The 15,062-nt window shown below is 57.0% G+C and overlaps 5 protein-coding genes and 1 non-coding gene across 6 annotated transcripts; 2 read left to right on the top strand and 4 right to left on the bottom strand.

The window, feature by feature from the left end:
* Positions 1 to 254: 254 nt before the first annotated feature.
* Positions 255 to 3,198, top strand: SCHCODRAFT_02521826 (uncharacterized protein; the record flags this gene model as incomplete). Its single annotated transcript, XM_003026146.2, has 2 exons — positions 255 to 2,720; positions 2,773 to 3,198. The coding sequence occupies 2 exons, from the start codon at positions 255 to 257 to the stop codon at positions 3,196 to 3,198; spliced, it is 2,892 nt and encodes a 963-aa protein (XP_003026192.1).
* Positions 3,199 to 3,688: 490 nt separating this feature from the next.
* Positions 3,689 to 6,168, bottom strand: SCHCODRAFT_02645887 (WD40 repeat-like protein). Its single transcript, XM_050346468.1, has 6 exons — positions 5,664 to 6,168; positions 5,122 to 5,615; positions 4,603 to 5,074; positions 4,378 to 4,550; positions 4,183 to 4,325; positions 3,689 to 4,113 (listed from the first exon to the last, which is right to left on the bottom strand). The coding sequence occupies exons 1-6, from the start codon at positions 6,043 to 6,045 to the stop codon at positions 3,951 to 3,953; spliced, it is 1,827 nt and encodes a 608-aa protein (XP_050196969.1). The 5' UTR covers positions 6,046 to 6,168; the 3' UTR covers positions 3,689 to 3,950.
* Positions 6,169 to 6,281: 113 nt separating this feature from the next.
* Positions 6,282 to 9,362, bottom strand: SCHCODRAFT_02558806 (uncharacterized protein). Its single transcript, XM_003026227.2, has 5 exons — positions 8,868 to 9,362; positions 8,781 to 8,814; positions 8,406 to 8,730; positions 8,280 to 8,355; positions 6,282 to 8,227 (listed from the first exon to the last, which is right to left on the bottom strand). The coding sequence occupies exons 1-5, from the start codon at positions 9,059 to 9,061 to the stop codon at positions 6,607 to 6,609; spliced, it is 2,250 nt and encodes a 749-aa protein (XP_003026273.2). The 5' UTR covers positions 9,062 to 9,362; the 3' UTR covers positions 6,282 to 6,606.
* Positions 9,363 to 10,106: 744 nt separating this feature from the next.
* SCHCODRAFT_t286 lies at positions 10,107 to 10,188 on the bottom strand. Its single transcript has one exon. It is a non-coding gene; the product is annotated as a tRNA-Ser (tRNA).
* A 94-nt stretch (positions 10,189 to 10,282) lies between these two features.
* SCHCODRAFT_02645895 (transcription initiation Spt4) lies at positions 10,283 to 11,143 on the top strand. The gene is made up of 3 exons (XM_003026147.2): positions 10,283 to 10,633; positions 10,735 to 10,867; positions 10,921 to 11,143. The coding sequence occupies exons 1-2, from the start codon at positions 10,381 to 10,383 to the stop codon at positions 10,854 to 10,856; spliced, it is 375 nt and encodes a 124-aa protein (XP_003026193.1). The 5' UTR covers positions 10,283 to 10,380; the 3' UTR covers positions 10,857 to 10,867; positions 10,921 to 11,143.
* Positions 11,144 to 11,398: 255 nt separating this feature from the next.
* Positions 11,399 to 14,607, bottom strand: SCHCODRAFT_02558813 (uncharacterized protein). The gene is made up of 7 exons (XM_050343738.1): positions 14,575 to 14,607; positions 14,222 to 14,512; positions 13,397 to 14,161; positions 13,125 to 13,345; positions 12,912 to 13,047; positions 12,345 to 12,813; positions 11,399 to 12,286 (listed from the first exon to the last, which is right to left on the bottom strand). The coding sequence occupies exons 1-7, from the start codon at positions 14,589 to 14,591 to the stop codon at positions 11,693 to 11,695; spliced, it is 2,493 nt and encodes an 830-aa protein (XP_050196970.1). The 5' UTR covers positions 14,592 to 14,607; the 3' UTR covers positions 11,399 to 11,692.
* Between the last annotated feature and the right edge of the window lie 455 nt (positions 14,608 to 15,062).

Consider the following 15,062-nt stretch of genomic DNA (forward strand, 5'->3'; position numbering starts at 1 on the left):
GTGGCGCCGTGACAGGGTGCAGGACATGCAACTAGGCTATTATTTTGTATACATAACACAGCAATGATAAGCTACGGTAGCCCAGTGGTTAACGGCGCCTGTTTGCCATATTTTTTGTCCTTCTAATCTGAGTAAGGTCAAGCTTCGAATCCGGCGAGCCTGGCGCAGATCGACTTGCTGTCTGATACCGATCTGCCCGACTTTGTGCTCGTCCGTCACCGGTCTCTTCAACAACAACAACAACGAACCTCACGATGCCTCCAAAAACTCGTAAGAATGTGCCGAAGAAGGACACTGGACCAACACAGGCTCTCATGTCTCGCATCGAACATCTCAAAGACTTACTCAAGAACCTCCCAGACTCGCTCCCCATTGCAGACAAAAAAAGCACTTATCAATTTGGTCTGGACTACGACAAACTCGAAGACCGTGGCCCCCTGGGCTCCTTCTCGCACAACATGGAGATCTGCTTCAAGACTGCTCGTGGTCAACAACTGCAGATAACCGAACGCGGCCCGCGCTTGCACGACGGCCTGATCAATGTGATGAAGGATGCTGTTGGGCTCATGTCAGAGAAGGATAGGGAAGTTCTCCAGAGCGCTTGGCTGGAAAGGATAATTGACGCGGCAGTTCGCGCGGGCGGTGTGAGCTCGAAGATGAAGGAGGGAAAGCGGCGGCGGCAGAGCACTGTGTCAGGGAACAAAAAGGCCAGGGCTCCCAAGCGGAAGAAGAGCACGCCAGACGTGATCATCGTCAGCGACAATGACAGTGACCGCAGCATAGATGGACGAGCCAGCTCCCCACCTCCACCAACAAGCTCTCCATGCCCATCAACTGCCGCTGGTCCATCATCGATCGCACCCTTCCCCTCGCCTCCTCCCCCTTCCACGCACCGCACGTCTCCCACTCCGAGCTCACCGAGTCCCCCGCCAGCACTTCCTGGACCGAAGGCAACCGTCATTCAGCCACCACCACTGCAGAAGACGCTGAAGCAGATGACCATTCAGTTCCCGCGGTATGCGTCACTTTCGCAGGCGGAGAAGGACGCGATCAAGGCGAGAAACAAGCGTGAAGCGCAGGAGAAGGAGAAGGAGATGCTAGCGATGGAGGAGCAGAAGAAGGTTGACACGTTGAAGAAGAAGGAGCGGGAGCGGGAGCTGGCACGGCTGCGTAAGCAGCGCGAGAGAGCGCGGAAGCGGGAGGCGAAGGAGGCCAGGTCAGACAAGGCGGAGGTCAACAAGGTCACGGACCACCTCATGCGTGGTGCAGCGGCAGTGAATCATGTTGTTGGGATTGCCGACAAGGCAACGGTTTCTTGTCTGGAGGCGCAGCAGTGGAGGGCCGAGCGGAACGGCGTGCTCGGAGGCACCCAGCACGCGAAGGCGGTCAGAACCAACTGGTTCCACCCCTTCCTCTGGCCCTTCATCGATGCTACCATGCGGCACGTCCTTTTCAGTGCATCCAAATGCGAGAAGGTCCTCAAGCGCGAACACCCGGAGCTCTATGCTGGCGTGAACCCGGATGGAAGTATCGCCCTGAACCGTGGACTTGACAAGGGTACTATCCAACGGTGGAAGGCAGGGCGGGGGTCGTTCGAGTGGTCTCCGACAACACTGGAGAACGTCAAGAGGGCAAGAGTTGCGGCGGCGAAGGGGCGTGCTGGTGTGCTGGGAAGACATCAAGAGCTCGTCGATAAGATCAAGCAGATGCTACGTGATCTTTGCACGTCCGGCCTTGTCGTCAACGTAGCAATCGCCCGTCCCGTCATGGTCGCTCTCATCCAGGCTCACAATGCCTCAATCCTCGCCAACGAGGCGCACTTCCGCTGCTCCGAGCACTATGTCCGCAACTTCCTCCAGAGCGTCATGGGCTACAGCTTGCGAAAGGCCACTCAGGCGGCGGCTCACATTCCACCCGATGCGGACGTGCTTTGCGAGCGATGTGTCTTCCGCATTGTCTACTTGATGAAGTGGTACAACATTCCGCTGGAGCTATTGATCAACATCAACCAGCTGGGCAACTACGTCCTGCCGAACAACAGCTTCACCTATGCCGAGATTGGGGCTAAACAGGTCAATGCTGTGGGAAAGGATGAGAAGCACGCATACACCCTCTGTGTAGGCAGCACCGCGGCCGGAGGATTCCTCCCCTTCCAGCAGATCTTTGGCGGCATGACTGATCGCTCGCAACCGGCCGAGGACGCTCCTGGCATGGACAAAGCTCTGGCGTACGGCATGCACTTTACGTTCGCCCAAAGCGAGACCAGCCCTCGCAGTCACTACAGCATGCAAAAGACGATGAAGGAGCTACTTGACCACATCGTGATGCCGTATGTCAACTCCACCATCGAGAGCATGTCCCTCCGCCCCAACCAGAAGTTCATCCTCCTTATTGACGCGTACCCGGTCCATACGAGTGAGGAGTTCCGCTTCACCGTTTGCACGTACGGCAACTTGCTGCTCTGCTACGTGCCGAACAGCTGTACAGGCATCATTCAGCCTGCGGATGTCAGTCTACAGCGGCCTGTGAAGCACGTGCTGAAGCAGGCGATGTTCGACTATCTCACCGCCGAGCATCAGGCTCAGATCGCTGCGGGAGTCGAGCCGAAGGACTTCAAGATGATTACATCCTACCCTACACTTCGGAATGCCTCTGTTGCAGCGTTAAACCGCGCCTACGAGTTTGGAACGAGTCTGACCGGACGGGATCTAGTTCGACAGGTGAGGCACATCGAATGACTTAGTGGTCGCTTCTTGCTGACATCCCGCGCAGGCCTGGCAAAAATCTGGTCCGCCTGGCAAGCCCCACCTCTCACTGTCACCTGAATGGCTCAAAAGCGAAGAAGCGCACGCTGCTTTGGACGAATACCTGCAGAACAATCCCACGCTCTATGAAGAGATTCGCAACCGCGTTGGCCACGTCTATGGCTCATTCAACGCAGCCGAGCACGAGCCGGACCCTGCCGCACCAGACGATTCAGACATCCCGCTCTCGAACATCATTCACGACATGTTTGGAGAAGATGTCAATGTTTCTGATGTCGAGATTTGGTACGGGACCCCTCTCACAGTTGCTGAATGCCAGAAAGGGACCACTGAAGGGCTCGGACTGGAGGCAGCAGGAGTCGAGGAGGATATATTGATGTTCGGTGACAATGGGGAGTGCTACAGCGCTCGGAACCTTCCTGTACATAGCTGAGAGGCTGCCACAGTTTATTACGATTTTTCGGCGATTTTTTGTGGATTTTTGGCAGTCACGCCCCGCCGAGAGGCAACTGGAGTGTCGTGACCAGTGGCCTACGCAACGCAACCGGGCCACCGTGACCATGACGGTTGCTTCCATACAGGTAGGTACAGTGACTGAATACTACCGAGTACCAGGTAAATACTCGAAAGTTGTACTTGGAATGGAATTGGTTGGAGCCTTACTAGTAGTAGGTACCCTGTACAGTAGTCACCTAACTGATATGGCTATGGTTGTCTGACTGCTAGTAATTGCTCCATACTGCTGTGTTTCCCCCATTTTGATTGTGATTTTCTTAGCCTAGGCATATCAGTTGTTGTCCCACACGTAACCGGCGGGACTGCGTGGCATGGCAAAATTAACGAGCCTAACACAATCCTTCTCAAGGAGAATGACTCCACAGCTCCCTCCTACGTTCACAGGAACCCACACGTGCAGCATACAGTCACCACAACTCAGCTTGCCCATTTATGTGCCAAATGAATGGTTGAGCCAATGCAAACATGCAAGAAGAGGACTATATAGATAGGTATGTAGCTGTATGCACAAACAGGTATGCTAGTAGGGTGCCAAAGGAGGAATGTGTTGTGTAACATGCTGAAGAGATAAAGTACAAAGGTATGTATGGCGGGGAAAGCCCCTCAGGCTGGACACTAGAGCGAAGGATCACGGTGCTGACTCAATGGACAACAACAGCTAGTACGACCTTAGCGCAGAAGCCGGCCATAGTCCAAGCGACTCCGGTCCAAGCCAAGCCCTTCGCGCTCGCTTTCGCTTCGTTTCGGGAAAGCATTCCAGAAGCGCAGAGTCTCGTCGCCCGCGCCGGTCACGATAGTTTCGCCATCGGGCGACATCGCCAGATAGAGCACGCTGTCGATGGTCAGCATGCGTGAAGGAGCCATAGGGAAGGAATGACGCTGCGAGGAATGGAGGACGTACCGGTTCATGTGGCCAGTCAAACTCGCAACCATCTCCAGGCTCGGATACTTCCAGATGCATATCTGGTTCTGTGCGTGCGAGGACGAGTAGCCGTGTGTCGAGACCAGCTCGTGCGAGGTCAAGGACCAGATGAGATTGCAAACCTAGGGTGAGTTTAGCGCAATGTCATAGGCGGGAATGGGAGGGACGACGTACCTGACTGCCCGTATCCAATTCGCCAAGCAGTGCGGCGTTCTGGCAGTTCCACCAGCGTATATGCTTGTCCTGTGTGCCGCCTCCCGTGGCGAGGATACCAGAGACGTGCGGGTCCCACGCAAGTGCCTTGACGGCGGCTGTATGCGCATGGAACTTGAACAAGTAGTTCGAGTCTTCGAGACGGTTTAAACCCCCACATTTACGGACTATATGCGCGCAACTCACCTCCGTTAGCCTCATCGCCCGACCCCGACGCGCTCCCGGATGCACTCGCGCGCGAGTCCCTGCTTCCCAGCCCCACGCTCACCATGTTGCTGGGCGTAGTCGTCGGCGGGCGCCGGGATCCTCTCAGGTCCCAGATGCACACCTTGTTGTCGTTCCCTCCGCTCGCCAGCAAGCCCGCCGGCCCCGAGCCGACGCCGCTCGCATGCCCGCCGTCCACGCCGTTGCTCCACTTTAGCCCGCAGACCTCCTGCCGATGGCCGTTCGAGCGGCGCACAGGGTCGATCCCTGGCTCGCGCACGTCTCGATGGTGTATCATGCGATCGCGGGAGCCTGAGGAGAGGAGGTGGGAGTTCCAGGCGAGCGAGCCGATGCGCTGGCTGTGAGCTTGCGTATATTGGCGAGATAGTTGCAGGGTGGAAGCGTCGTAGATGTACAAGCGGCCAGAAAACGTGCCCACAGCGAGCAGGGAGCCCTGAGTGACCGTCAGACCGGGTACGATATCGGAGGCTGGTAACGCACCTTCTGCACCCATGAAACTGAACTAATCTGATCGTTCACGCTGGAGAGGTCGCATAGCTTGGATACTTGGGCGTTATGCGCTGTCCACAAGTAGACGCATGCACCCAGACCGACGCCAAGCACATTTGTGCTGCTCCAGTCGACGAGATTGAGGTAGAAGTCCTCGGCCAGCTCCGGTGCATCCAATACCCTGTAGGGGGTCTTGCAGACGTTGCGAAGTTGCCGCCGCGGCGACTCGAGGGTCTTTTTCGACTGTGCTCTCACGGGCGATAAGGAATAGGCACTCGACGTCGGATCATCCAGCGTCCGCCCACGCTCGGGCGATCGCTGGGGGGAGTGCTTCGTCGGCGAGCTGTAGGCAAATATCCGTCGTCGCGTTGGCGTGGTGGGGGCAGTCGGCGGCGCAGCAGAGCGGACGGGGGAAGATGGTCGCGAGGGCGGCTCGGGGGCGACTTCGGTATGCAGCACGCTCGTGAATAGTGTGTTTGCTTGCTCTATGACTAATCAGCGAGAGTGCCACAGACGACGATGCCACCACGCACCTTTGAGCGCATCGCTCTCGCTGGGTATAATGCGGCTCTTCTTGGATGGGGTGGAAGGACCGCCGTCTTTGAGGTGATAGGATGTCATCAGGTCGTCCTCCTCGCGGCTAGGGATGAAGCGGTCGCCATAGTCCCTCTTTGAAGGCGATAGGTCGGGCGCAGGCGACTCGGGGGCGATGCTGCTGCCGCTACTTGTGCTCGGGCGCGAGCTGGGGTCGAGGGATGGAGTGCTTGCGCTGGCCAGTTCCACTACCGGCAAGGGGTTCGCTGGGGGGACAACGGGATGGAATCGCTTCTTCGTCGTCGGTGTTGTCTGCTCATCCTGGGCGATGGCGCCGCGGAGCCGCTTGCCAAAGGGCGAATTCTTGAGACCGCCAGACATGGGGGAGAGGGGGAGGATAGTAAGGATAGTGCTTGTCGATGTCGTCGATATGTAATCAGCCGTCGATACAGTCGGGGGCGCGCACAGCAGCGTCCAACGCGCGACACGGATGCAAAGGAGAACTGACGCTTGGACCCGACGCGCAACTCTATTGCCTTACACGATCACCTGATTGAGTCACGTGGGCTCCTCGTGTACGCGTAGCATCGCCATTGTTCGAGACACAACACAGAAATCCCCAGTGCAAAAACCTGATATCGTTGTGTATTCCATTGGAAGGTAAGATAGAAGATGCATGTTTCTCTACGAATTAGAGCGAAGATAGAATAAATACAAGGGTGATGTTCGCGCCTACAACGCGTAGCTATAGTACAGATGGACACTGTTGTGCCCAAGGGAGGTACAAGACACGTCCAAATAGACGCACTGCCGTACCAAACCGAAGAATAACATACCACAACGTCCATCCTACCCTTTCCGTCCCCGATCCATATTCCATATATTTACCTAGATCGAGCGTCTTCATCTCGCGCAAGTCAACCACCATCGTCTACCTAGCGCTCACGCCGACCGCGCAGCCCCCGACGGACCCGCCTGCCCCTCCTGAATCACCCGCAACGTCGGCACCGACCCGTACGTCGCCGCCGGGAGCGCGCCTCCATTCAGATCCTTGCTCGCGCGCGAACGCCCCCGTCTCACCTCCTCATCCCTGCCCTTCCCCTTCGCCTTCCCCTTCGGCGACACCTTCCCCTTGCCCTTTCCGTTCGCCCCACCAGCACCGCCGGTCTGGACACCGGCCTTCGCCGCCTGCCCGACCCCGCGCAGCGGGCTGCGGACGAGAAGCAGGAGGGCGAGGGCGCCGCCCAGCGCGCCGGTGGCAACGACGAAGATGGCTTGCGGGTAGGAGGCGACAGTCTCTGAGTACACCATACCGAAGAGGAGGGGGCCGAGGATCATCTGGCCGGCAGCCTGAAGGACGGCAAGCGCGCCGAAGACGCGGCCCACGTTCCCATCCTCACCGGAGGGAGCAGCGGTGGGTGTGGTACCGGGGTTGGCATCATCGGATGAAGATGAGGTGCCGGCAGCGGACGCAGAGGCAGCAGTACCCGCGGACTCGGCAAGCAGCGCGCGCGCTTGCAGAATGCAGAGGGCGAGGCTTTGCACCGCAGGGACCGCGCAGCCGCCGAAGCTAGTGATCGCAGAGGCAAGAGCGAACAGGATCTCCGCCTGGCGGCCGGTCGTACCCGAGGCCGCGGAAGACGCGCTCAGCAACTCCGGCACCGACTCGTGCGTGTCGTAGTTCGGCATCGGAAGGAGGCAGACGAGCACGTTGGAGATGATATCCAGGCTAACCGACACCCGGGCGAGGTTCAGGTCGAACTTTATCTCCGTCGCGAGGCTTGCGGGCGTCGGCTTCGCTTTCTTGCCCGCAATCGCCGCTGCGGCAGCGGGCTTAGGCTTGAACAGCGAGATGGCCATGGGCATAATGAGCAAGAGCACGATTGCCCTCGTCCCACCGAGCATCGAGATATAGTACGACAGCTGCTCGGCGCCCCAGCCGTAGACGTGCTCCGCGTACAGGTACTTGAGCTGATAGATGCCGGTCGAGAGGAGGAAGAGGAACAGCGCGCCCGCGAGCACCGTCAAGCTCCAGTCCCGGCGTGGACGCAGGCTCCCGGACGTTACATCCACCACCTTCACGGGCAAAAAGACCGCGAGCGCGCTCGTGATACCATGCAGCGGGCCCGCGCTAGCATGTGGCGCAAAGTACGCCGCGCGCGCCTTCTCGCGCTTCTCCTCCCCCAGGCTCTCCGGGAACACGCAGCCAACGAGGAGCACGTTAAGCAGCGACGCGCTCGCGGTGACCCAGAATACCTTCGTCACATCGCCTGTCGCGCGAATGATCGCGCCGCCGATGCTCGGCCCGAAGCAGACGCCGAGGAAGAAGACACCGGTGAAGCGGGAGAAGATGTGCGAGCGCGAACCGGGGGAGGTGCAGTCGGAGATGTAGGCGGAGGATTGTGACTGGATGGTCGCGTAGCCACCGAGGGCACCCTCCAGTGCGGGGACGAGAAGGAGGAGGGCGCGCGAGACGGTGTGAGAGGTGAGGAAGGAGAAGATGGAGTCGTCGCGTACGGTGGCTTTAAAGACGGAGGTGCCGACAAGGATGAAGACGATATCTCTGCGAGAGGATCAATGAGAATGAGCAAACGGAAGACGATAATTGGGCGTACGTCAACAGCATGCCGAACAACGAGAGCGCCAAAACCTTCGTTCGACCATGTCGCTCACCAAAGTGCCCCCACCAGCCTTCGAGTTGATCAGCTATCAAAAATAGACAGATGTACTACGGTGCGTACCAGTGGTGAGTGCGGAAAGGAAGCCCATGGTAGTCATCATGATGGTTTGCATACGAGCAGCGCCTCGCTGCACACGAGGATCGGATGTGCAGAACGACCGAGGGACAGCTGATGAGACATCGACGTCGTCCGACTCGACAAAGATGGCATATGGAGGAGAATCTACATCGTGCGAGATGAGAGGGGAGTATGAGGGAGTGTGGTTCTGCGCGGGTGTGTATGCAGATTGATAGAATTGGTCTAGGGAGGTAGAGTCTTGATGGAGAATAGTGTTGCAGGAGAGCTGAGTGAAGACTTGCACGCGAGGCGCGAGAGTCATGCCGCGCTGCAGCAGAGTCAGCAGGGATCCACGTGTGTACTAGGGGAAGGACTTACCGAGATCGCAGCGGTCAGGGCGAAAGGGACGAGCCTGTGGCGCGCACTGAGTCAGCGATGGGATACGAGTGCAGGGGCGACACTCACCAGAGCGGGCGGGGGCGGTAGAAGGGCTTCTTCTGGGGCTGCCCGCCAAGCAGGGGATCGCTCTCTGAGGGCGTACTGGGCTCGGAGAGGAAGCTCGGCATGCGCGACGCGGCGCGCGACCGCGAGGGCGAGACGAGTACGGCGACATCGGAGCCCAGGACAGGGTCACCCGCGACGCTCTCCGTGCGGGACATGGTGTTGTGGTGGCGGGGAAGAACAAAGGGAAAGAGTTGTGCGACGGTCGATAAGCCGATAAATAGGTCGCGGTGAGGGACGCGCGCGCGAGGCCTGCATGAGCTCACAGATGACAAACACCAGCCAGATAACGCCGCCGGCCACTCGGCCCGCCTATCCGCGGCGAGTTCGAGCGGGTTGCTGCGGTTTCGTGGCGCATACGCCCACCACACGGCCCCTGGCCTCCTCCTCCATTCACGGACAGTAGATAACGGACCTCCTCCGGACTGCCAGGGCCCTCGTAGCGCATTGTTCTCGACCCCTTTGCACAGCTCGATGCGACGCCCTGCCACCGGCAAGCAGCATCAGCCACGCTTAATTCAGACTTGGTTTAGACGAACTTCAGTATACATCGGTGCACCTCGTCGGCCTTCCAGCCTGTGGCGCAGGAATTCGGTTGGCGTAGCGGGGACTGCAGTGTCAGTGCAAACACGCAGACTTCCGAATTGACTGAAGCATGATCATACGGCCACGAAATCGATCTCATACATGGTAAGGCTCGCGTGATTGTCGAGTAGAATCATTCGTTCGACTTAGACAAGTGTAAGTAACGAGTTAAAATGAGGCTTCGTAGCCCTCTAGTGCCAGGGAAGTCCGACACCGATGAGAATCTATGTGATATCGGAAACCACTTCTGTACGAACAGTAGTCAATTGTGAGGATCGCTGGTCAAGTAAGGGGTTAGGTATACTTTCTACATTTTGATTAAGGTACCAAGAACAGTGTATGATCACCGTCCAGCTTGCGCAGAAGGGTGATTTGGGCGAACGGAACAGTAGACTTCGACATCCGGCAATTACCGCGCAAACATTCAGTTCGTCTCAGTTTCGTACCCATCCGTTCGCGCGCTGCCTGCTCCTTGAACTTACCACCCTCCACACAAGCAACATGGGCGGACGTTTTGCAGTATTTCGGTGCCCCGCCCGCGCCCGCAAAATTTTCCCGTTCCAATGACCATTTCATCCACAAAAAGAAAAAAAAAAAACTAGGCAGACTGTCAAAAGACGACACCAGCAGGATTCGAACCTGCGCCCTCAGAGAGGAAGAGATTTCTAATCTCTCGCGTTAACCACTCCGCCATAGTGCCTTGAAGAACACAAGTTTGTTGGCATTTCCAACCAGAACATACTTGATGCCCTGAACCAGCGCTTACGCCACATTGTCATTACTTCCTTGCTCTTGACGCTCATCACCACCCTCGACACTCACAACCAGTGATCTTCTTCCCCTTTCGCTACGCTCCGACTAGCCGCCATCCACATTCACCAATCCACGCACCATGGCCGAACTCCTCTCCGGACAAGCCTCGATCCCGGGGCCCAAGACAACGCGGCACCTGCGCGCGTGCATGCTCTGCTCCCTGATTCAGACGTCCGCCGACTTCAAGCGGCACGGGTGCCCGAATTGTGACGAGGTCCTACAGCTGCGAGGCTCGCTGGACAGGGTGCAGATGTACACGACGAACCAGTTTGAGGGCGTCATAGCGGTGATCGACCCCGAGCAGAGCTGGGTTGCGCGATGGCAGAGGACGGGTGAGTGCTAGTCTTGAATACAAATGCGGGAATATGGGGTCTAGCGGACGGGGACGAGGGGTGGTGTGGAGAACGTGAGGCTGACTACCTTTTTCATATAGCGAAACAAGTACGCGGGATGTATGCGGTGCGCGTGAAGGGGAGAATAGGCCAAGAAATGGAGGAGACCCTGGAGGCGCGGGGGATCAAGTACAGGCCGAGGGATGGTACAGATCAGGACTAGTCAAACTCACGGTATGTTGTGCTGTTCGTGTGCATGCGCGGAATGCTGACCTTTCTGTAAACAGGCCTCGTCTTGTTCGTCCACGCCGTCGATCGTGTCCTTCCCTATCTCTCGTCTCCGCGTCCACATGTATCATATAGCCAATCCTTTTCACATCGCTTCGCGCCTGCCGTCTACAAGAACTGCACATCTCAGAGTAACCGATGTTCTCAAGCGGGCACGCAAACAATATGCAGCATGACCCGGGGCCTGGGTTCGTTTCCTCAGGCGTCTTATTGCGTTCCTCTATGGCATGCTCGACATGGTCCAATCTAGCCACCACATCGTCGATGATAGGACCCTGGAGAGGTTCGTCGAGCTTCAGATTACGGCCTGCAACGCGTTGGGCATAACATGAGCGCCCGTCTAGGCTGCCCTAGTGGGAAATGTGATGTGCGCCTCGCCCATCCGACTCTTGTCTCCTCATCAACAATGTTCAACTCGAACTCTCCCAGCGGCATCCAATTCCTCGCCCGTGATTCTCGTCCAACACATCCTGTCATTGCATGAATCTCCCACTACCATGACAATACCTTGCGGTACGTCACCTGCTACTTGCCTGTGAGACTGAAATCCACGGTAGACGTACAGCCGCCATAGTGAGCGAGGCACTTCGCATTGACAAAGCTTACTGTCGGTCAATACCGAGCCAGCGCGTCAAGCCAAACTACGCAGTATTTTTCCAAGTGAAATCGTATTCTTTGTATGAAGCACAGTAGTACGCTATCGACGGTGATGTGCATGATGATCCTCATTGAATCAGAAAGCACGCTTAAGTATGGCGTATCAGGCGAATGTCAATCAACCTTGGATCGTTTACTAGAGGGCGGCAATTCATCAAGAACATCCGACGTCGAGTCTGACCCCGAACGGGAAGATTCCGATCTTTTGCGCTTTGAAGCACTTGCTGCGGAGACAGGGTTCGCATCCTTCAAGTCGTCTGGCTCCGCTGCCTGCGCGCCAGATTGCGAGGGAGAACGTGCACTTTCCCTCGCGTAACATTGAGAAAGTCCCGAGACCACCTTCCTCCGCCGCCCGTGCCTGTCGGGCGATATGCTCGTCTCGCCGACAATGTTAGCCACCATGCGAGACAGAATCCAGGACCTGTTTTTTTCCCGTTCGGTCAGCGTTGCCTCCTCCAGCACCGCTTCAGTGAACTGGACGAGGGTGGGGTTGACGGTGACCGTGCGGTAATGCACGGGCTTGGGCAAGGAAGGCGGGCCATGAAGCGTGTACATCTCCCATCGGTGATCATCGATTCGCTCGAGGCGGTTGAGAGCGTTCGCGTCGGGGTTCGGCATTGCAACTTCGAGCACGGGGAGGTCGCCGAGCGCTTTGCAGGGGTTCGGGAGGGTGGCCAGGAGGGCAAGCGCTTCGGACGTATCGGCAGCCTTTAACGACGCGTACGGTGAGCAAGTCAAGTATCGGAAAGGCAGAGCAGAAGCGCACCTTGTCTTCGCCCACGAAGTATCTGCCAACTCCACCTTTATGCGGACCGCAGTGTCCAGAGGGTCCGACGCGCACAATGACCCAAAGATAGTCGCCGTCAAACCGCCGCAGCGCGAAGATGAATGCCGTCGGGTCCGGCAGCAGGCAGAACGCAGTCTCGTGCTCGTGCCGGAGCCAGGACAGCGCTGTGGCATAAGACGTTCCGTCCGTGGCGAGAGGCAGCACCGCAGATGCCGGATAATCAGCGTGTCGAGCAGTGCGATACCTGGCTTCGCCGTTGTCCCATACGCCCGATCTCAACTCGACGAGGTCCGCATACCGGTTCGCCCACTCTGGGGCCTCTTCTCCGGGGAAGATGAATGCCTCAGCAGGCCCGCGGGGTGTGGCAAAGATCCGCGAGAGGAGCAGAATGGCGTGCTCACGCGCGCTCGCGAAGGCGGGCTGGTCGGAATTATAGATGAGCTTGTGGCTGAAAAGCGTCTTCTCGTGGGCCCATCGTGCTGCTTCATGCAGAGTCGGCGTGCGGCGTAAACGAGGATGATCGGCTCGTCGACGACGACCTGCGACGCATTGTCATCGGCGAAGTACCCGAGGCCACTGTAGACGAGCCAGCTAAAGTCGGGGCCCAGAGTGGCACTTTTGGAGTGCCCGAGGACCAGGTATTGGTAGAGGATATGATGTAGAATAGCACGCGCTTGAGGACCTGAGATGCAGAAGTAGGTAAGCGGTGGATTCAACAGGCATAGCCTCAGCCGTGAGTCACCCGGCAAAGGAACTCACTTCCGTTGAAGTGTCTTTCTCGGGTGCCCTGCTCGAAAGTGGACGTCATCCAAAGAAAGTCTCTGTCCGTGCCCTTGTCGACCACCAGCTCAACGTCGTCTTGAGGAATGAAGTGGACTTGACTATGCAGGAATCGATGCAAGTACGTGTGAGGGGCATCAACCACGGTCATTGGCGCGCCTTTCAGGAAGAACTGCACAAATTCAGCAGCGAATTTGTGACTGAGAGATGTGTCAAATGTCCATAGTGTTCAGGTATTAAGCACAACTTACCGTCCACGAAGCCAAGCTCCTGCGCGCTCCAGTAGCAATTGTCCTGCGTCAGAGGTTACGAATGACGGAGGGAGATAAGAGCGTAGGAAGGCGCGAACATGCTCGGGGCTCGAGGCTCCGGTGCTGGAGACAACTGTGATTGAAGACTTGACGCTACTTGGAACTCCCCAGCAAGCGCCCGAAAAGATGGGCGTCAGCCACGGCAACGCATTGCAGGCGTCGCCGAAAAATGAGATTACGTTTTTCCAATCCTCCTTGTTATCGATGTCGACTCCCCATATGTACCTGTTTTGGCAAAAGTCACTGTTGTCGAAGACGCAGAACAATTGGAAGTCATCGTTCCCCAGGAGTCCCCGCAGGCTAGAGACAATATCGCGCATGATGGTCTCCTCGCGGTCCCACGTAAAACGCATATGCTCATCCAAGGCTTTCCAAAGGCGCAGTGGAAAGTCCGAACCATATTGAGAGGAAATTTGTACGCTGGTCCAGAGATCTCGCGCCTTGTCGACTGGAAGCGTCACACCGACCGTTCCTGCGAAGGCGTGAAGGAGCAGCAAGTGGGCCATTATGAGTCTCTGGAATAGCTTCTCCACGTGCGGAATAGAGTGGCGCGGCCCGCACAAGGAGCTGTATTCAAGTACAAACTCGCGTAGATCGGCGCTTCCAAACTCGCCTGAGAACGGAGTCAGATAAAACCCCCAGTGCTTGCGCAGGCCCTGCAAGAGGAGAGCTGTCTTGCCGGATCCGTTTGCATTGATGAGAAATCTGAATGAAAAACGAAGCAACATTAATAACGCTCAGGCTCGGTGGGTTCAGAGTACGCACGTAGGTTCACCCTTTCGAAATACGTGGGCGATGTTGGACTCGATAGTTGCGTTCACCTGTTTGCTGGTATGGGCGTGGGTGTTGTGTGCCAACGCGGGTTTAGCAGGTGAGTGATAAAAGCCCCCAATTGATATGAGCTCCAATTGTGCGACATGCTCGCGCCATGCAGGCGTCGTACTCTTTTCGCCTTTCTCGGGAGTCGGAGTCCAGTAAGGCCGCTCGGCATTGTCGTGTAGCGCTCGTCGGAACTCGTCCAATATGTGGCAAACTTCGTCGGAAAGCTTTGTAGTACTGTCATCGTTCGAAGGTCAGCGCCCTTGTCCACTATAGCGTCTCTGGGATGAGCAACGCACCTTGAAGTGTGTGACATGGCGCGTAGAGGTTCTGGAGAATTGTGACACTGCGTGTGTTGGTCGTGGTAAGAAGCAAGAAGAGGAAGATACAAAGACCTTGTGTATGCTGCCCGGACCTGCGCTTACGTAACGCGTGCGGCGGTCCATACTGCCTCAAAGATATGGCACCTGAAGCGAGCAGCGTAATGCCAACGCCACAACACAAAGGGCCACTGGGATCATGCAGACATCATTTGCTGACCCCATGCACACGACAGCTTACTATGCAATATCGAGTGATTGTGACCACCAGTTCGCGCAACAACTAGTCAAGGCAAAGCAAAGCGTCGTCGACGTGAATTTTGGTCGAATGCAAAGGGGGATAGTAAAGACATCGTGTGCGTGTACGGTAGCTTTGGGCATGGTAACAAAGTAAAGGGCGATCCAGCGGCCTTGGAACCATGGCAGTTAGACCGGAAAGCTAGAAAGCAAAGCCTTGAAGCCGAGGT

The sequence above is a fragment of the Schizophyllum commune genome, assembly GCF_000143185.2.
Source record: "Schizophyllum commune H4-8 unplaced genomic scaffold SCHCOscaffold_18, whole genome shotgun sequence".
NCBI classification, from domain to species: Eukaryota; Fungi; Basidiomycota; class Agaricomycetes; order Agaricales; family Schizophyllaceae; genus Schizophyllum; species Schizophyllum commune.